The 12,553-nt window shown below is 39.5% G+C and overlaps 2 protein-coding genes across 6 annotated transcripts; one reads left to right on the forward strand and one right to left on the reverse strand.

Annotated features, from left to right (window-relative positions):
- The first annotated feature begins 10 nt into the window (after positions 1–10).
- Positions 11–8,716, forward strand: LOC105828654 (post-GPI attachment to proteins factor 6). Of its 5 annotated transcripts, XM_036293074.1 has the most exons (7): positions 534–767; positions 924–1,205; positions 3,291–3,523; positions 3,853–4,136; positions 4,304–4,936; positions 5,245–6,157; positions 6,470–8,716. In XM_036293074.1, exons 3-7 carry the CDS (start codon positions 3,342–3,344, stop codon positions 6,630–6,632), a joined length of 2,175 nt encoding a protein of 724 aa, XP_036148967.1. In that variant the 5' UTR covers positions 534–767; positions 924–1,205; positions 3,291–3,341; the 3' UTR covers positions 6,633–8,716. The 5 variants fall into 5 exon arrangements, with proteins under 5 accessions (XP_012522567.2, XP_036148967.1, XP_012522566.2 ...); XM_012667113.2 differs by lacking the exons at positions 534–767; positions 924–1,205 and adding an exon at positions 11–96; XM_012667112.3 differs by having other exon boundaries at positions 534–1,205.
- LOC105828652 lies at positions 7,913–11,679 on the reverse strand. Its single transcript, XM_028188973.2, has 4 exons — positions 10,548–11,679; positions 10,107–10,290; positions 9,740–9,881; positions 7,913–9,365 (listed from the first exon to the last, which is right to left on the reverse strand). The coding sequence occupies exons 1-4, from the start codon at positions 10,634–10,636 to the stop codon at positions 8,968–8,970; spliced, it is 813 nt and encodes a 270-aa protein (XP_028044774.2). The 5' UTR covers positions 10,637–11,679; the 3' UTR covers positions 7,913–8,967.
- Between the last annotated feature and the right edge of the window lie 874 nt (positions 11,680–12,553).

The raw sequence follows: 12,553 nt of genomic DNA on the forward strand, positions 1-12,553 counted from the left end.
CGTTAAATGACCGCCCATAGAATTGAAGACATGCGGGTCAGTAGAGCGCGCGATCACCAAGAAGTGGCCATATACGTTCGACCGAGGAGAACACAAGTACGTATACACGTGTGGGTTTTTATCGATAAGGAAAGCGCGTGGGCAGTCAGCTACCAGGCAGTTCTTTGCTCCAGTAAAGCGTAAGTTTTCATTGGAAAAATATAGTTTCGCACAGAGATCAAGACAATCTGTACAATTGAGTAGCTCAAAAGCAGTACTCGAACGAGTGTAATTCAGGAGTGTAAGTTCAGGTTTGGATAAAGATTCTCATAAGAGGAAGAATAGCTTAAAAATCGAGAGCTTGTAAGCTTCGAATTCGTGGCTTTGCTTCAAATTCGAAGATTTCTCTTTGCTCAAAGCATCGAGCTTGCCAACCGCGCGCGCCAGAAGACTCGTCAGGTTTAAAAGCTCCGCGCTCGAAAGCTGCCGCACACGAGCTTATCGCGCGTGTGCGAGCTTTCGCTGCCAGTGATAAGGAGGGAACGCACGCGTATTGCATCGCCCCTCGCGGTATCGCCTCCGCCACCGATGACGACAATACGGAGGGCCAGGACGAGACGCGCTCTCGGATATTCGTTCAGTGCGCGCTTCCCCGCGCCGGCGGTCCGCCGCGAGACAGTCGTCCGTACGTGGTCGGTGCCCAGCGTCGCGGTGGACCAGCGGATGCCGCAATCAACGGCGCGTCGGCGGCCGCTCGTGCCCGACATATTGCGGGCTCACGATAATAGGTAGGGATAACGAAATCGCTTTGCGAAAATTATCAGGGACTCTTCGTCGCGCGCGGAGAGATACGATCTGCCCCGTTTAAATTGAGCGATCGCGATCGCATGTAAGCACTTGTTGCTGGACCGCATCACCGACTGGATTCGATATGGTACCTCTAGATGGATGGCTGTCAACGTCGGACACGATGTTTCTCTCCGTACGGATCTCGTGAGCGTCGCGACGACGACGACAACGACGACTTGCGCAACGCGCGTCGCATCGACGCGCCGAGAGCGGTCTTGTGCACAAGGCGAGTGAAGCGAAGATTGTCTTCAATTGTTGTGTATGCAATTTGCTGTTGCTAGGATATAATAATAAAAGAAAAGAAGAATTGTGATAATCTATTGTGTCTACGTTTGCAAATTGTTTGTAAAGTAAATTCAATTGCGCTTCACGGAAAGGTAAGTTTGCAGATTTTTATCACTTCTTTTCCAATAGCTTGATACTAATCTCCTGTTTCGATCTCGTTTTACGATCATAGATTAGAATACGATGAAATATATCTGAAATGAAATAAACAGATAACATTTTATTGAGAGAAAACGACGATTGATATGAAAGAAACTTCAATAAATTTTTATTTCAGTTATTCATATTGAAAATAAAATTTTATAAGAGTGAAAAGTTTCAGCTTTTTTAAGTTAAATCGTATTATTTTAATTTTTTAAAAATTGAATATTCTTTTGTATTACTTGAATTCTCTTTGTGCAGTATTTAATAAATAATAATAGAGTAATAATCGATTCAATTACGTTCAAAGACGATCGAATGCTTAGATATAGCTTAGATTCGATCTTCTGTCACGATAAAGTGACTATATAATTATAGATTACTTATTGTTAGTCACGTCACTCTCGAAACGATAAGCGGATTTTCGGTATCCAATTTCGTTTTCGCGATATCGAATATCAATTGTTGATGTTTTATTCAATAGCTGGCCAAGCCATGGATAGCTTCAAGTTAATTAATCCGCGATACATCCAGGTCGTTCTTTTGCGATTGTGGTTTCTTTAACCAGATTTCAGTACGATTCTGCAATTGTCGATTTATCGATACATCTTTTTACCACATGGTTATTACAAGTCGCGATATTTTTGACAAAAAGTAACTAACTTGCTTATAAACATTATACGCGCGTTTTTGTTACGCCAAAGTTTAATTTAAAGATTTTACGAATAGTGAGAATTTTAATTATATATTTATAAATTATTACCTTTTACTATAAATAGTTTGTCGATTAACGATCGCGCACCGGGGAAGGCCAGCAAAAAGCTTTTTGTTTTTTCCATCACTTTTCTACAGAAATTTATTAACTCTATGAATTTTTCACGAATTTAAATTAAATCTGCAGTTTCTCGTAATCCCGCGACTTTAATTTTCCGCCACATAACTCATGGTAATTAAATTACGGATTAAATTTTTCCGCGTTACGGAAGGTTTCATGGGATCATGAGGTCTCGAATGCAATATGATCTCGGGCACAACGGTTGAAAGAAATCATTCACGATGCTGAACATTAACTCCATTTACGCGTTTCTTCGATGATAAGCACGCGGACGGCTTGTTACTTCTTGCGCTGCCCCGCAGGAAGTGTGAATTGACAATGGAATCTGACCTACTTGGCGGTTCATACTGCACAGATCTACTGCTCCTTCAATCTCTTAAATGAGTTACATAAAATTTATCCTCCAGACGGCCAAAAGACAGTCAGATGCCATCACTTCCGAGCGCAAAAAAATACCATGGACTTTTATTGGTGGTCGAATGAGTTTTGTAAAGATCACGCATCTCTTTCACAGGAATCGAAATTACTTCTTGTGAGATGGAGAATACAACAAGATACTCTTATTTATATGCAAGAAAAAAAATATTTTCTACCTGTAGTTATTGATTGAGAGCTCGACACGCGCTGAGAGAATGTATAAACGGAGGAAATGAAATTGTGTTACGTGAAAGTCATTTAAGCCTTAGAATCCTGAAATAAATAGTTAGGGAGAGACAGTTACGTACATCAAAGCTTTGAATTACAGTATAATTAAAAAGCGAAATGATCGTATAATGTAGTGAATATAACGTGAATAAAAAAGACAGAGCAAAGATAGCCTAGCCCACAGTTGATGATACTCTATTAACATGATTTTCGAATCTCTTGGTTATCACTACTTATCGCGTACGCGGAACACGCGATATCAATTACATACACGATAAGATAACGCGTTTTTCCTGTACAAAGCACATTCAGAAGTATTTTCACATGAAGATTAAACGTGAAGAGATCCATCTAATCACTAGCAAAATATTTCTTTGCGCAATGTTAATAATAAAAAATAAACATGTATTTTGTAAATAACTAATAATAAGTTATTGCATTTAAGAAACTTTTTTCTTTTTTAAATCGTACGAAAGAAAAGCTGAGATGATCTGTTCCTCGACCGCGCGCATTTTGCATTTTTTTCGTTACCAATTGCATTTTTTCTCTTTCGCAGTGACTTTTCGAATCGGACGAACACCTTCCTTATGTAGCAAGACGTCGGAATATGCGAGAAAGCGCTTTAGCCGTGCTGCTGGCATGGATATTTGTGGCCCAACAGGGGCTGTGCGGCAAGTTGGAGAAGATCGCTCAACGATCGAGCAACGTCTTGGACGATTATTACGCCTATCGTCACATCTCGATCATCCATTTCAATGTACCCGAGCGCACCGTCGCAGTCGTCTTCAAGTACGTATCGGGTTGAAAAAGAGCCGGTAGGATTTTCTTTGAGATCTTATAACGCGATTCGACGTATTAGCAATGAAATTTTCTTTTTTATTATTTCTCCACAAATTTTATTTACCTTTAATTTATTAGTTCTCTTCAATTTTTGAGATAATTTAAAAATTTATATTTATAAATTGTTTTATTTTAACATGATTTATATATTCGATGACAACAGAGAATCATTTGCGTGTTATTTTTTCAACCTACTTTTCGCCGAGCTAAAATTGTCCGTTGTCTATCAACCATTTTCTTCCGTGTCTCGTACACAAAGATATTCTGTCACGTTTTAGATTCATGGCGAAAGAAAAGAAGACTGGCGGGATAGGTAGATGTACACCGCTCGACGTCTCGCTGCATCTAAAGTCCGCAAGTCTGCCGTTCGTCTGTCCCGATGGATCGAAGGTAGCTGCGAAGCTGATGGAATCGAAGAAACGTCGGCAACATTACAGTCTAGAGATGCTGAGCGACGGTGAGCAGCGTACGATCAAGATAGAAGCTCCGTCAGCAGGCGATTGGTACGCGATTGCTTTTCGATCTTGGACCGATCCCGAGGACGGAAAAATCAAGCAGCAAGGTAAAGGGAAGCGCAATTATCCTCTTCGACGAAAGAAGTCAAGGCTAAAATAAAATTATATTATCGACGTTTGTAAATTTGATATACATTTACAATTTGCAAATATTTGGAAATAAAAGCTATACTCGCGAAACTTGAAAAAATTAATGGGAAACTGTCATTCGCAGGTCTCAGCGCGTCCTGTGAGACCATGATGGACGCCGAGATGTTTGTAGAGACACCAGCTACGACATCGTTGGTGGCTGATCCTGAGATCGAGCATAAGGTGCAACTGGACGAGATTTCCGACACAGCGATAGTGCAGTATCTCGTGCCGGACGTCGGTCTCGAGGAACTGAGCCTGTCCCTGAGATCGTCCTGCGGCGAAGATTGCAACATTGCCGTCCACGTCACGGCGGAGGACAATCTTGCTGATGGTTTGCTCAACTCCACGGCGACGTCTTTGCTCTTCAAGCCCTATGCAAACGATTTTCACTACGTGACCCTTCGTCTACTGTCGGGAAATGCGTCGAACGTGACGATGCAACTGCCGATGAGCCGTCAGGTAGACGTCGGGGTCGATCAGGTTGTGCTGTCGAGAAACTCCTTCCCCGATTTTTTCCTCTTCGACTACGAACACCTGCGCGGCAACGACACGAAGCCCCAGCCCTTCAACGTGACCGCCGACGTTCTCTCCGTCCTTAGCTTCGAGATTGGCCGGGTGTACGATGTTGGCGGCACGGTCACCCTGGGTTTCAAGCTGGTCGACGTGGAGGAAAAGTACAAGAAGAGCATCATTCTTGTGGCCTGTGTTTCCTTAGGTTGGTTCGCATGTCCTCGATACTGCTTCTAATCAATTTCTTTCGAGATCAAAATAGAAAGTTCCCTTCTTCAGCGAGCGAGCTTGCGGATAAAATTAGATTATCGGCCGTGTGTCCATTAACAGTAAATCCGTGTTTTCAATATATAACAATAAAAAATAAGACACACGTAGTCTACATAAAATTATAGTTATAATACCATCAAGGAAAAATAGATAAGGAATATTGTAAGAATAATTTTTCGAGTTTTTTTGTTACATATCATTTTATATATAATACCTATCCCATTTTTTTTTTTACTTCCTCAGGATATTACTCGAACATCACATCTGGTGGTGGCTGCGTCCGTGCGCAGGGTCTCACGACGGCGGACGTGTACGTGAACGCGAGCGAGCCGGCTTACGTGCACGTACCCTTCCCCGAGACGGGCACCTGGTACGTCAGCCTGCGCGTCTTCTGTCCCGAAGAGGAGGAAAAGGCAATCAGCAACGGCGGTAGCAGTGGTGCGAATACCAGCACCAGCTCTTGCACCTGCAGCCGCAGCTGCCTTCGGGGCGACGTCGTGTGCGAGACGTGCGACTGCCTGTCGCGTTGCACCGCCGTCCGGGTGGAGAGTATCGTGTCGTCGTCGCCGTGCGTCGAGGGCCGCTGCGGCGGCCACGGCAAGTGCATGCACTACATGAGCGGCGGCTTCATCTTCTCGGCGTGTTACTGCACCGGCGGCTACCGCGGGTTCGATTGCGCGGACAACACATACGTCCTCAGCACCAGCGGCATACTCGTGCAGCTGCTCGCCCTCACCTTCAGCAACTTCGCCTTTCTCGGTTCGATCTACGTGGCGGTACGACGCGAGTACTTCACCGAGGCGATCGCCTACGTCGCGGTCATGTTTTTCTCCACGTTCTACCACGCCTGCGAGGCCGGCGAGGAGGTCTACAGCGTGTGCATCATGCGACTGAGCGTTCTGCAGTTTTGCGACTTCTTCAACGCGCTGCTTGCTATCTGGGTGACTCTGGTGGCGATGGCATCGTTTGGGCCGCGAGTGACCGCTTTCTGTCAGGTGGCTGGCGCAATTGTGCTCGCGATGGGCGCCGAGATGGACCGCACGGCTCTCTGGGTGTTCCTACTGCCGGCAGTCACCGGTTCCGCGTTAATCGGGCTGTCATGGGGGCTTAGATGCAGGAGGAAGCGCACCATTAGATATCCCTCGCGTCCATATAGGTAAGGATAGAAATAAAGAAATGGAAGGAAAGGTCAATTTTTACACCACTAAAATGGAATATAGAAATGTATAATAAATGACTGCTTGATAGAATAAAAATTAAATTAATATAAAATCACAAATAAAGATGAACAGAATTTATTCATTATAATGAATAAACAATAAGACAATATTGTTCGGAATAACCAGGGATTTTATCTTCTCATATACGATCGAAGTTATTATATTTTTCATATTAGGTTTCATTGCATCTCTGCTTGCATTGCGACACGAGTTGTTGATCGTTGATACGACGTTTCTTCTGTTTCTAGGACCATCTACTTCCCGGCTGGGGTGCTTCTCGTCGCTCTGGGCCTCGTTTGTTACGCGTTCCTGCAAACTCGCAGGAATTATTATCTCGTTCACAGCCTGTGGCACATTTGCGTGGCTATAGGAGTTATTCTACTGCTGCCGAAGCGCAAGTACATGAAGTGATAGTCAAAGAGTCGCGTACACGTCTAAGAAAGATTCGAGGAGACTGGAGGTAGAGTATCGAAAGCTAAGAGATGTGATAGTAGACAACCAAAGAGACATCAGGGAAATTATTACAATACAAACGCATAGATATCGCCGACGAACCGATTTTTATACGAAAGGAATCACAAAGCGCCGATTTTAAATGGAATTTAAAAACGAAGATATCTTCTATTATGAACATATTTTAAAAAGTAATTATTTATTTGTAATTTATCGATTTATCTGGATATCGAAAGTTTTATTAAAGTTATCTTCATATATTAAAACTATCTTTAAAATTATCTTTTTTTTATAAGTTTATTTTTCTTTATCGTAAAGACACGTGATTCGCTTCGTAGAAAAGTTATTCGATCGGTCACGACACTTGTGCATATATTATATATATTCAGAGAGATATATTATTCTTCTAAAAAGCATTGGTAGTTCATAGATACGAGAGTGTTCCGAATACGTAATTAACTCGAGATCTATCAATAATGCACGATATTTAGCAATAAGATGTGACATACAAATTGGATTCAATAAGTATTAAATCAAGTCGTCCATAAAAGAAATTATTGCTCATTTTAATAAGCATTAAGGAAAATTGAAGAAAGTTTGACATCGACATTAAGATATTTTGGTTCTTTATTTAGCTTTTGATAGGATTAAATCGTTCTTCATTTAGCTTTTGATAAAATTAAATCTCTATCGAATGTAAATAGCGATGTTAGGGAAAGTCATACGCAAAAATATCGTAAGAAAAATGGATTACCGTAATTATTGCTAAAATTGACGTTGGATTTTATAAGGTTATCAATTGTTCCATGAAGTATTTACAAATGCACTTTGACATTCCGCGAAATCTATTGAGCGCACGAATATAAAACTTTGTTGATTCAGTCGCGACCTGTTTGTAAGGACCAATTCTAAAGTACGTAAAATATTGGAAACGGGATAAAGGAATATTATTGTGCGAATAATGGCTTTTATTCACACGACTGTTCTCTGTTATCCTTAGTTTTTTATTAATGATAGCACTATTGTAATATTATTAATTTATAATTATTGCGTGCCTATAGTATTGTTTTTCGACGTCGTTTTTGACGATAGATGCATTTACGAGAACACGTCATATTTTTGAGAAGTGTATATTCCGTACTCCATCGTCGCCATCTCTTGTGTGGAAGACTTTGGATTTTAATTTTTCTTCCTCCATTAGAATGTGAAATTAATTTAGTCTTTTTCTACACTGGTGAAGACGATGCGAGCGTAGAAATGTAATTTTAAGGAACAAAGGTTCTTTTTTTCCTAGGACTCGATACCTCGCACACGAACGTCCTGCTCCGAGACTAATACGCGAAAGTGAATGAAAAAGTAAAGATACACATCCCTTATATTTTATAACTGACATATCTGTAGTACACGTGAAAATTATATTCTTCTACATAAAGCATGTAGAATCTTCTGCAGGACACTGTTTGAGAGACACCGATTTAAAGGCTGTTATCTTTTAACTTTTGCACTAATTTGCAAATTTTTCTATTTCTTCTAGATATTGCGAATAATCCAAATATTTTATCCTTTAACGTTTAGTTAGGAAAATAATGCTTAAAACGGAGCCATTTTTTTTAAGTTGCCTTGCATCGTGACAAGCCGGAAGAGCGAAACCGCCGTGTCTTTACTTTCCGATTCATCCTCGCGCCTGTATATGCGTGCTGTATGTTGTGTCCGGGGAGAGTGCCGCGTATACATACATATAAGTAAAAATATCGTCATGGGCAGTGCCTGTACTGATTGTTGACACGTGTTAAGCGCGATGCGCCGCGATCGTATCGCGACTCTAGTCGATTCTATTTTCCTCAATGTGAAAGCATCATATAGACTATATATGTAACATTTTCTAGCCAAAGACAGAAAGAGAAGAATGTGTCACGCTGAGCGCACGTGAGGAGAATTTCACTTTTGTTAATTTACAAACATCCACGCAGACATTCAACACACATACACATATACACAAATGTAATTATTTAAATGAAATAAAGATGAATTCTATCATTGTACAAATCGAACTAAAATACTGCAAGAACTGCCGAGACTTCTGCCGCTCGAGCGATAAATAATTCTACATCTCGTTGTTAAATTGTTAATGGACTCTTACCCTGCCTTCTCCTTTATTCGCGTAAAACGTGGTGTGCGCGAGATAGCGAGGTTTTATTTTTTATACATTTCTTTCTTCGTTGCCTGATTTAATTCGCTATTTAAATTATAAATGCCCTTCTCTGAAGAGCAAGAAATTACGTAAACCAAGGTGCTATAGCGAGGAGCCGGTGGGCGTCGCGACGCGCGCGTTCGCCGTCGCGATGACGTTAGCCAGCAATGACAGCATTGTCTCCATGGAGAAGCCACAGTGTGGGTACGATCTTGAACAGCTTCTGCCATTCCTGCCGGCCTCCACCGCCTCCTCGATCGCCGTGCCCTGCATGGCCGTGCGGAACACCTGGTTGGTGGTGATCGTGTTCACCATCTTCTCGAAGGACGTCGCCTTCCTGTCCTTCTCGTTCTCGTTTTCGATCTCCTCGCCTACTGAGGCATTCGCTTGCTGCGTGTAGGTGCACACCGCGCGTTGCATGCACGAGGTCGTGTCGATGCCGTGGCGGGCCAGGATGTCGTCGATTCTCGTCAGCGTCTGAGTGAAGCCGTTGTCTTCACCTGCGTGGATTTCATTGAACATGTATTACAAATGCCGAGCGGAGTATTCATAGATTGCTGAAAAGCAGATTGCTGCTCTTCGTAAAATTTGAAGTCAATTTTTCTTTAAAAATGTCGATGCAGAGAAAAAGAAATATTGCTCTTTTAAATTCATCCAAATTTTATTCAATTAAATTTTGAATCTGTTAAGTTGAAAAATTACGTTAATGTTTTAAGAAATTTTTATTCCTATTTACAGCGTGGAAAATGAAGAAACAATATCAAGTTTTACGAGATCTACAAAATTTATGAAATGTAGAATTTGTGAAAAACACAATCTCTTCACAAAGAGATTTCATCAATTAGTCTAGATTCTAAGCGAATGCAACACTTACTTCTCGCATATGTGCCGTAAGTACCCGACAAGATATATAGCAGTTTAGGGATGATGAGGATCGATCCTACGCCTATAATGGCTCCCAAGAGAAGTCCGCCAAGATCTATCTTCGCCGGCGCATAGGGCGACACACCGTAACCCTGATTCCGATTTAATCGATTACATTAATTTAAATTGATTACGACGAATTTCAGATCCCAGTTTATAATCAAAAATAGAAAACTAAATAAAATCGGCTTTAGCAGTTTTTTTAAAGTAAATTTTACAAAATTTTCTATAGAAACGGAAAATAGGAAAAAGAAGGCAATAAATGTTCTAAAAGTAAAGAATAAAACAGAAAGGCAGAAGTTCGATTTAATACTTACGCTTCCTGTACCGCCAATATTGGTGAAACCAAATCGTGCCTCTTGGTTACGATCTGTAATGTCGTTCGTCTCGGGTTCGCGTTTCGACGTTTCAGCGTGCTGTTTAATCTGAGACGACGGCATGGCCACTTGATCCTGTGCCTTCGCTTGCTTTTCCATGTAGCTGATAGAGCTTGGTACAAATCTATCGGTAGATTATATAACGACAGATACATAACATAGATTGTTTAACAATAAAAAATTATCTTAAGTCTCTTCCGTTAGATTCTTTAGATAAATTTTAATTTTTTAATATAATTTTTTAAATGCCCTTTAAAAGTCTTTTGCGCTTTTACAACTTTTAGGAAGAAATATTGAACATATTAGAAAATAATATTAGATATAATATTAGATATAAAATCTTTGTATATTATTTAAAATTTTATTTGAAATGGAACTTACCCTCCATCGTCGAACTTTGGACTGCAATTGACCAAAATAATGAAGCAGCTTATTGCCACGGTTAAACTTTGCGAGATACAAAACATCATCTAGGAAAAAAAAATTTAGAAATGGCAATAAACCAGTAATTAACATTATTATTATATTAATAAATATCATTGAATACCAATTGTGTATATTCAATGAATATTTGGTATCCTAAAATTTTTCACGACAAAAGAATAGAATTTTTTGTAATTAAGAAAATATTTAAACAGTACCTAAAGTTAGATGTTTGAGTTGGTAATTTTATTATTTAAATAAATAAATTTCTAAAGTGTATTATAAAGACGTGTAGTTTATCATGTAAAAGTAAACAAAATAATTCAAATAGATCAATAATTTAATTCAATAATTCAGTAATTCAAAATAATTCAAATAGATCAAATAGAACAAATAATTCAAAATAGATCAAGCAAATACCTTCAGTGACGATAAGAGCAAAGTGAAGATGCAACGTGAAGCCTGAGATCAGTCCTAAGAAGAGATATGGCGATTCAGTGTCACGGACTGGCTGAGCGGTGCCTACTTTCTGACATATATAGTCGCTCTGGTCGTCTGAACACGACAAGTCGTGGACGATAATTGAAGTTCTGGTTTCGCTTTCATTGTTAGCTCTTCGTGGTGCATGACGTCTCCCCGTCGTCGCGTTGTCGCCTTCGTCGTCGCGAGGAAAAAGAAGGCCGTTTCTTCTTCTTCTTCTTCTGCAACGCGGCTGCAACCGCGTCGTTATCGTCGGTCACTCGAAATCCCGAAGCTGAAATAATGGCCGGCCACCAACAATGTCCTCTTAAGACGTTCACTGACTTTTGACATGCGAAATTTTGCGGCACCTTGCGACTAAAGGTGATCGTTTCGTCTCCTACGTTACGACTTCCCGTCGTGCATTATGAAACGCGCGCAATCTCGAGGGTAGTTACGTACATCTGTCTAATCGTTTACGCTTTTGTGTTCAAGGAGTGGCATGGTGCAATCAATAATTTAATCCGGAAAGATGAAATTAAATTTTAATATTCGGTTAATGAACATAATAATGCCAGGAGAAACTTACACGCAGAAAAATATCATTTTCATGCTAAGAAAAGTAATTATACAATTTTAATTTTCTCCTTTTATCTTTACAAATAATACTTTTTGATGATAGTCTTAAAATACACTCATCTACTTGAAATATTAATATTAAGTTAAACTGTTGTATACAGTGAGAAAAAAAATGTAAATAAATATTACTTATTTTAAATGTTTCATAAATTTATATACATCAAATTTATTTGAAGTATATATTCTGAATCCTGGTAATTTAATATGTCAATCAAACATATTAAGTTAAAATAAAAATTTAATTTGTTTACTTTTGGCTTTTTTCGTTAAAATTTTATAATATTCTTTAAAAGTATATCAGATAGTTTTTTTAGTATAATAATGTTTTTTTAATTAAAAAAAAATATGTGATAAGTATATTTTAAGACAATAATAAGAGAAAAAATATTTTTTATGAAAAACTCATTTGAAAAAGTAAATTAAACAATCTTTTTTTTAAATAATAGAATTAACTTTTTTCTGTATATATCTATGCTTCGGATGATTTAAATTTTCTTGAAAAAAATCTTGAAAAGGAAGTACGTAGAAGCGTTTGTAAAAAAAAGTAAATTTTGTTTTGTGATAAAAAAAAAGAGAAAAGAGTACTAGAAGGATTGACAAGAGTCGTCGATTTATAAAGTCACAAATTAAAGTCAAGAAATGAAAGATCGAAAGTAGAATCTATAAGTGCAGGGAGTCGCGAAAAGGGATGTAACTAACAGAATTTCACGCCATGAGATCATACGTCGGAGTCCTTCCGGTGAAATTTCTAGAGAGGAAAAGAAATTCCACATCTGCGTGTCGTACAGAGGGGAGGGGGAGGGAGAGGCAGTACGCGAATCGAAGTTCCCCTTTCGCAAAGCTCGCATGTCGCGCGCTTCCCTGGA

This window comes from Monomorium pharaonis, chromosome 1 (genome assembly GCF_013373865.1).
Source record: "Monomorium pharaonis isolate MP-MQ-018 chromosome 1, ASM1337386v2, whole genome shotgun sequence".
Lineage (NCBI taxonomy): Eukaryota > Metazoa > Arthropoda > Insecta > Hymenoptera > Formicidae > Monomorium > Monomorium pharaonis.

Coding starts and splice junctions, on each gene's coding strand:
- LOC105828652 (XM_028188973.2), bottom strand. CDS start 10,636: ATGATGTTTTGTATCTCGCAAAGTTTAACCGTGGCAATAAGCTGCTTC. Junction 10,291..10,547: donor CCAAAGTTCGACGATGGAGG/GTAAGTTCCATT, acceptor ATCTACCGATAG/ATTTGTACCAAGCTCTATCA. Junction 9,882..10,106: donor ATATTGGCGGTACAGGAAGC/GTAAGTATTAAA, acceptor AATCGGAATCAG/GGTTACGGTGTGTCGCCCTA.
- LOC105828654 (XM_012667113.2), top strand. CDS start 3,342: ATGCGAGAAAGCGCTTTAGCCGTGCTGCTGGCATGGATATTTGTGGCC. Junction 3,524..3,852: donor ACCGTCGCAGTCGTCTTCAA/GTACGTATCGGG, acceptor GTCACGTTTTAG/ATTCATGGCGAAAGAAAAGA. Junction 6,158..6,469: donor TATCCCTCGCGTCCATATAG/GTAAGGATAGAA, acceptor TTCTGTTTCTAG/GACCATCTACTTCCCGGCTG.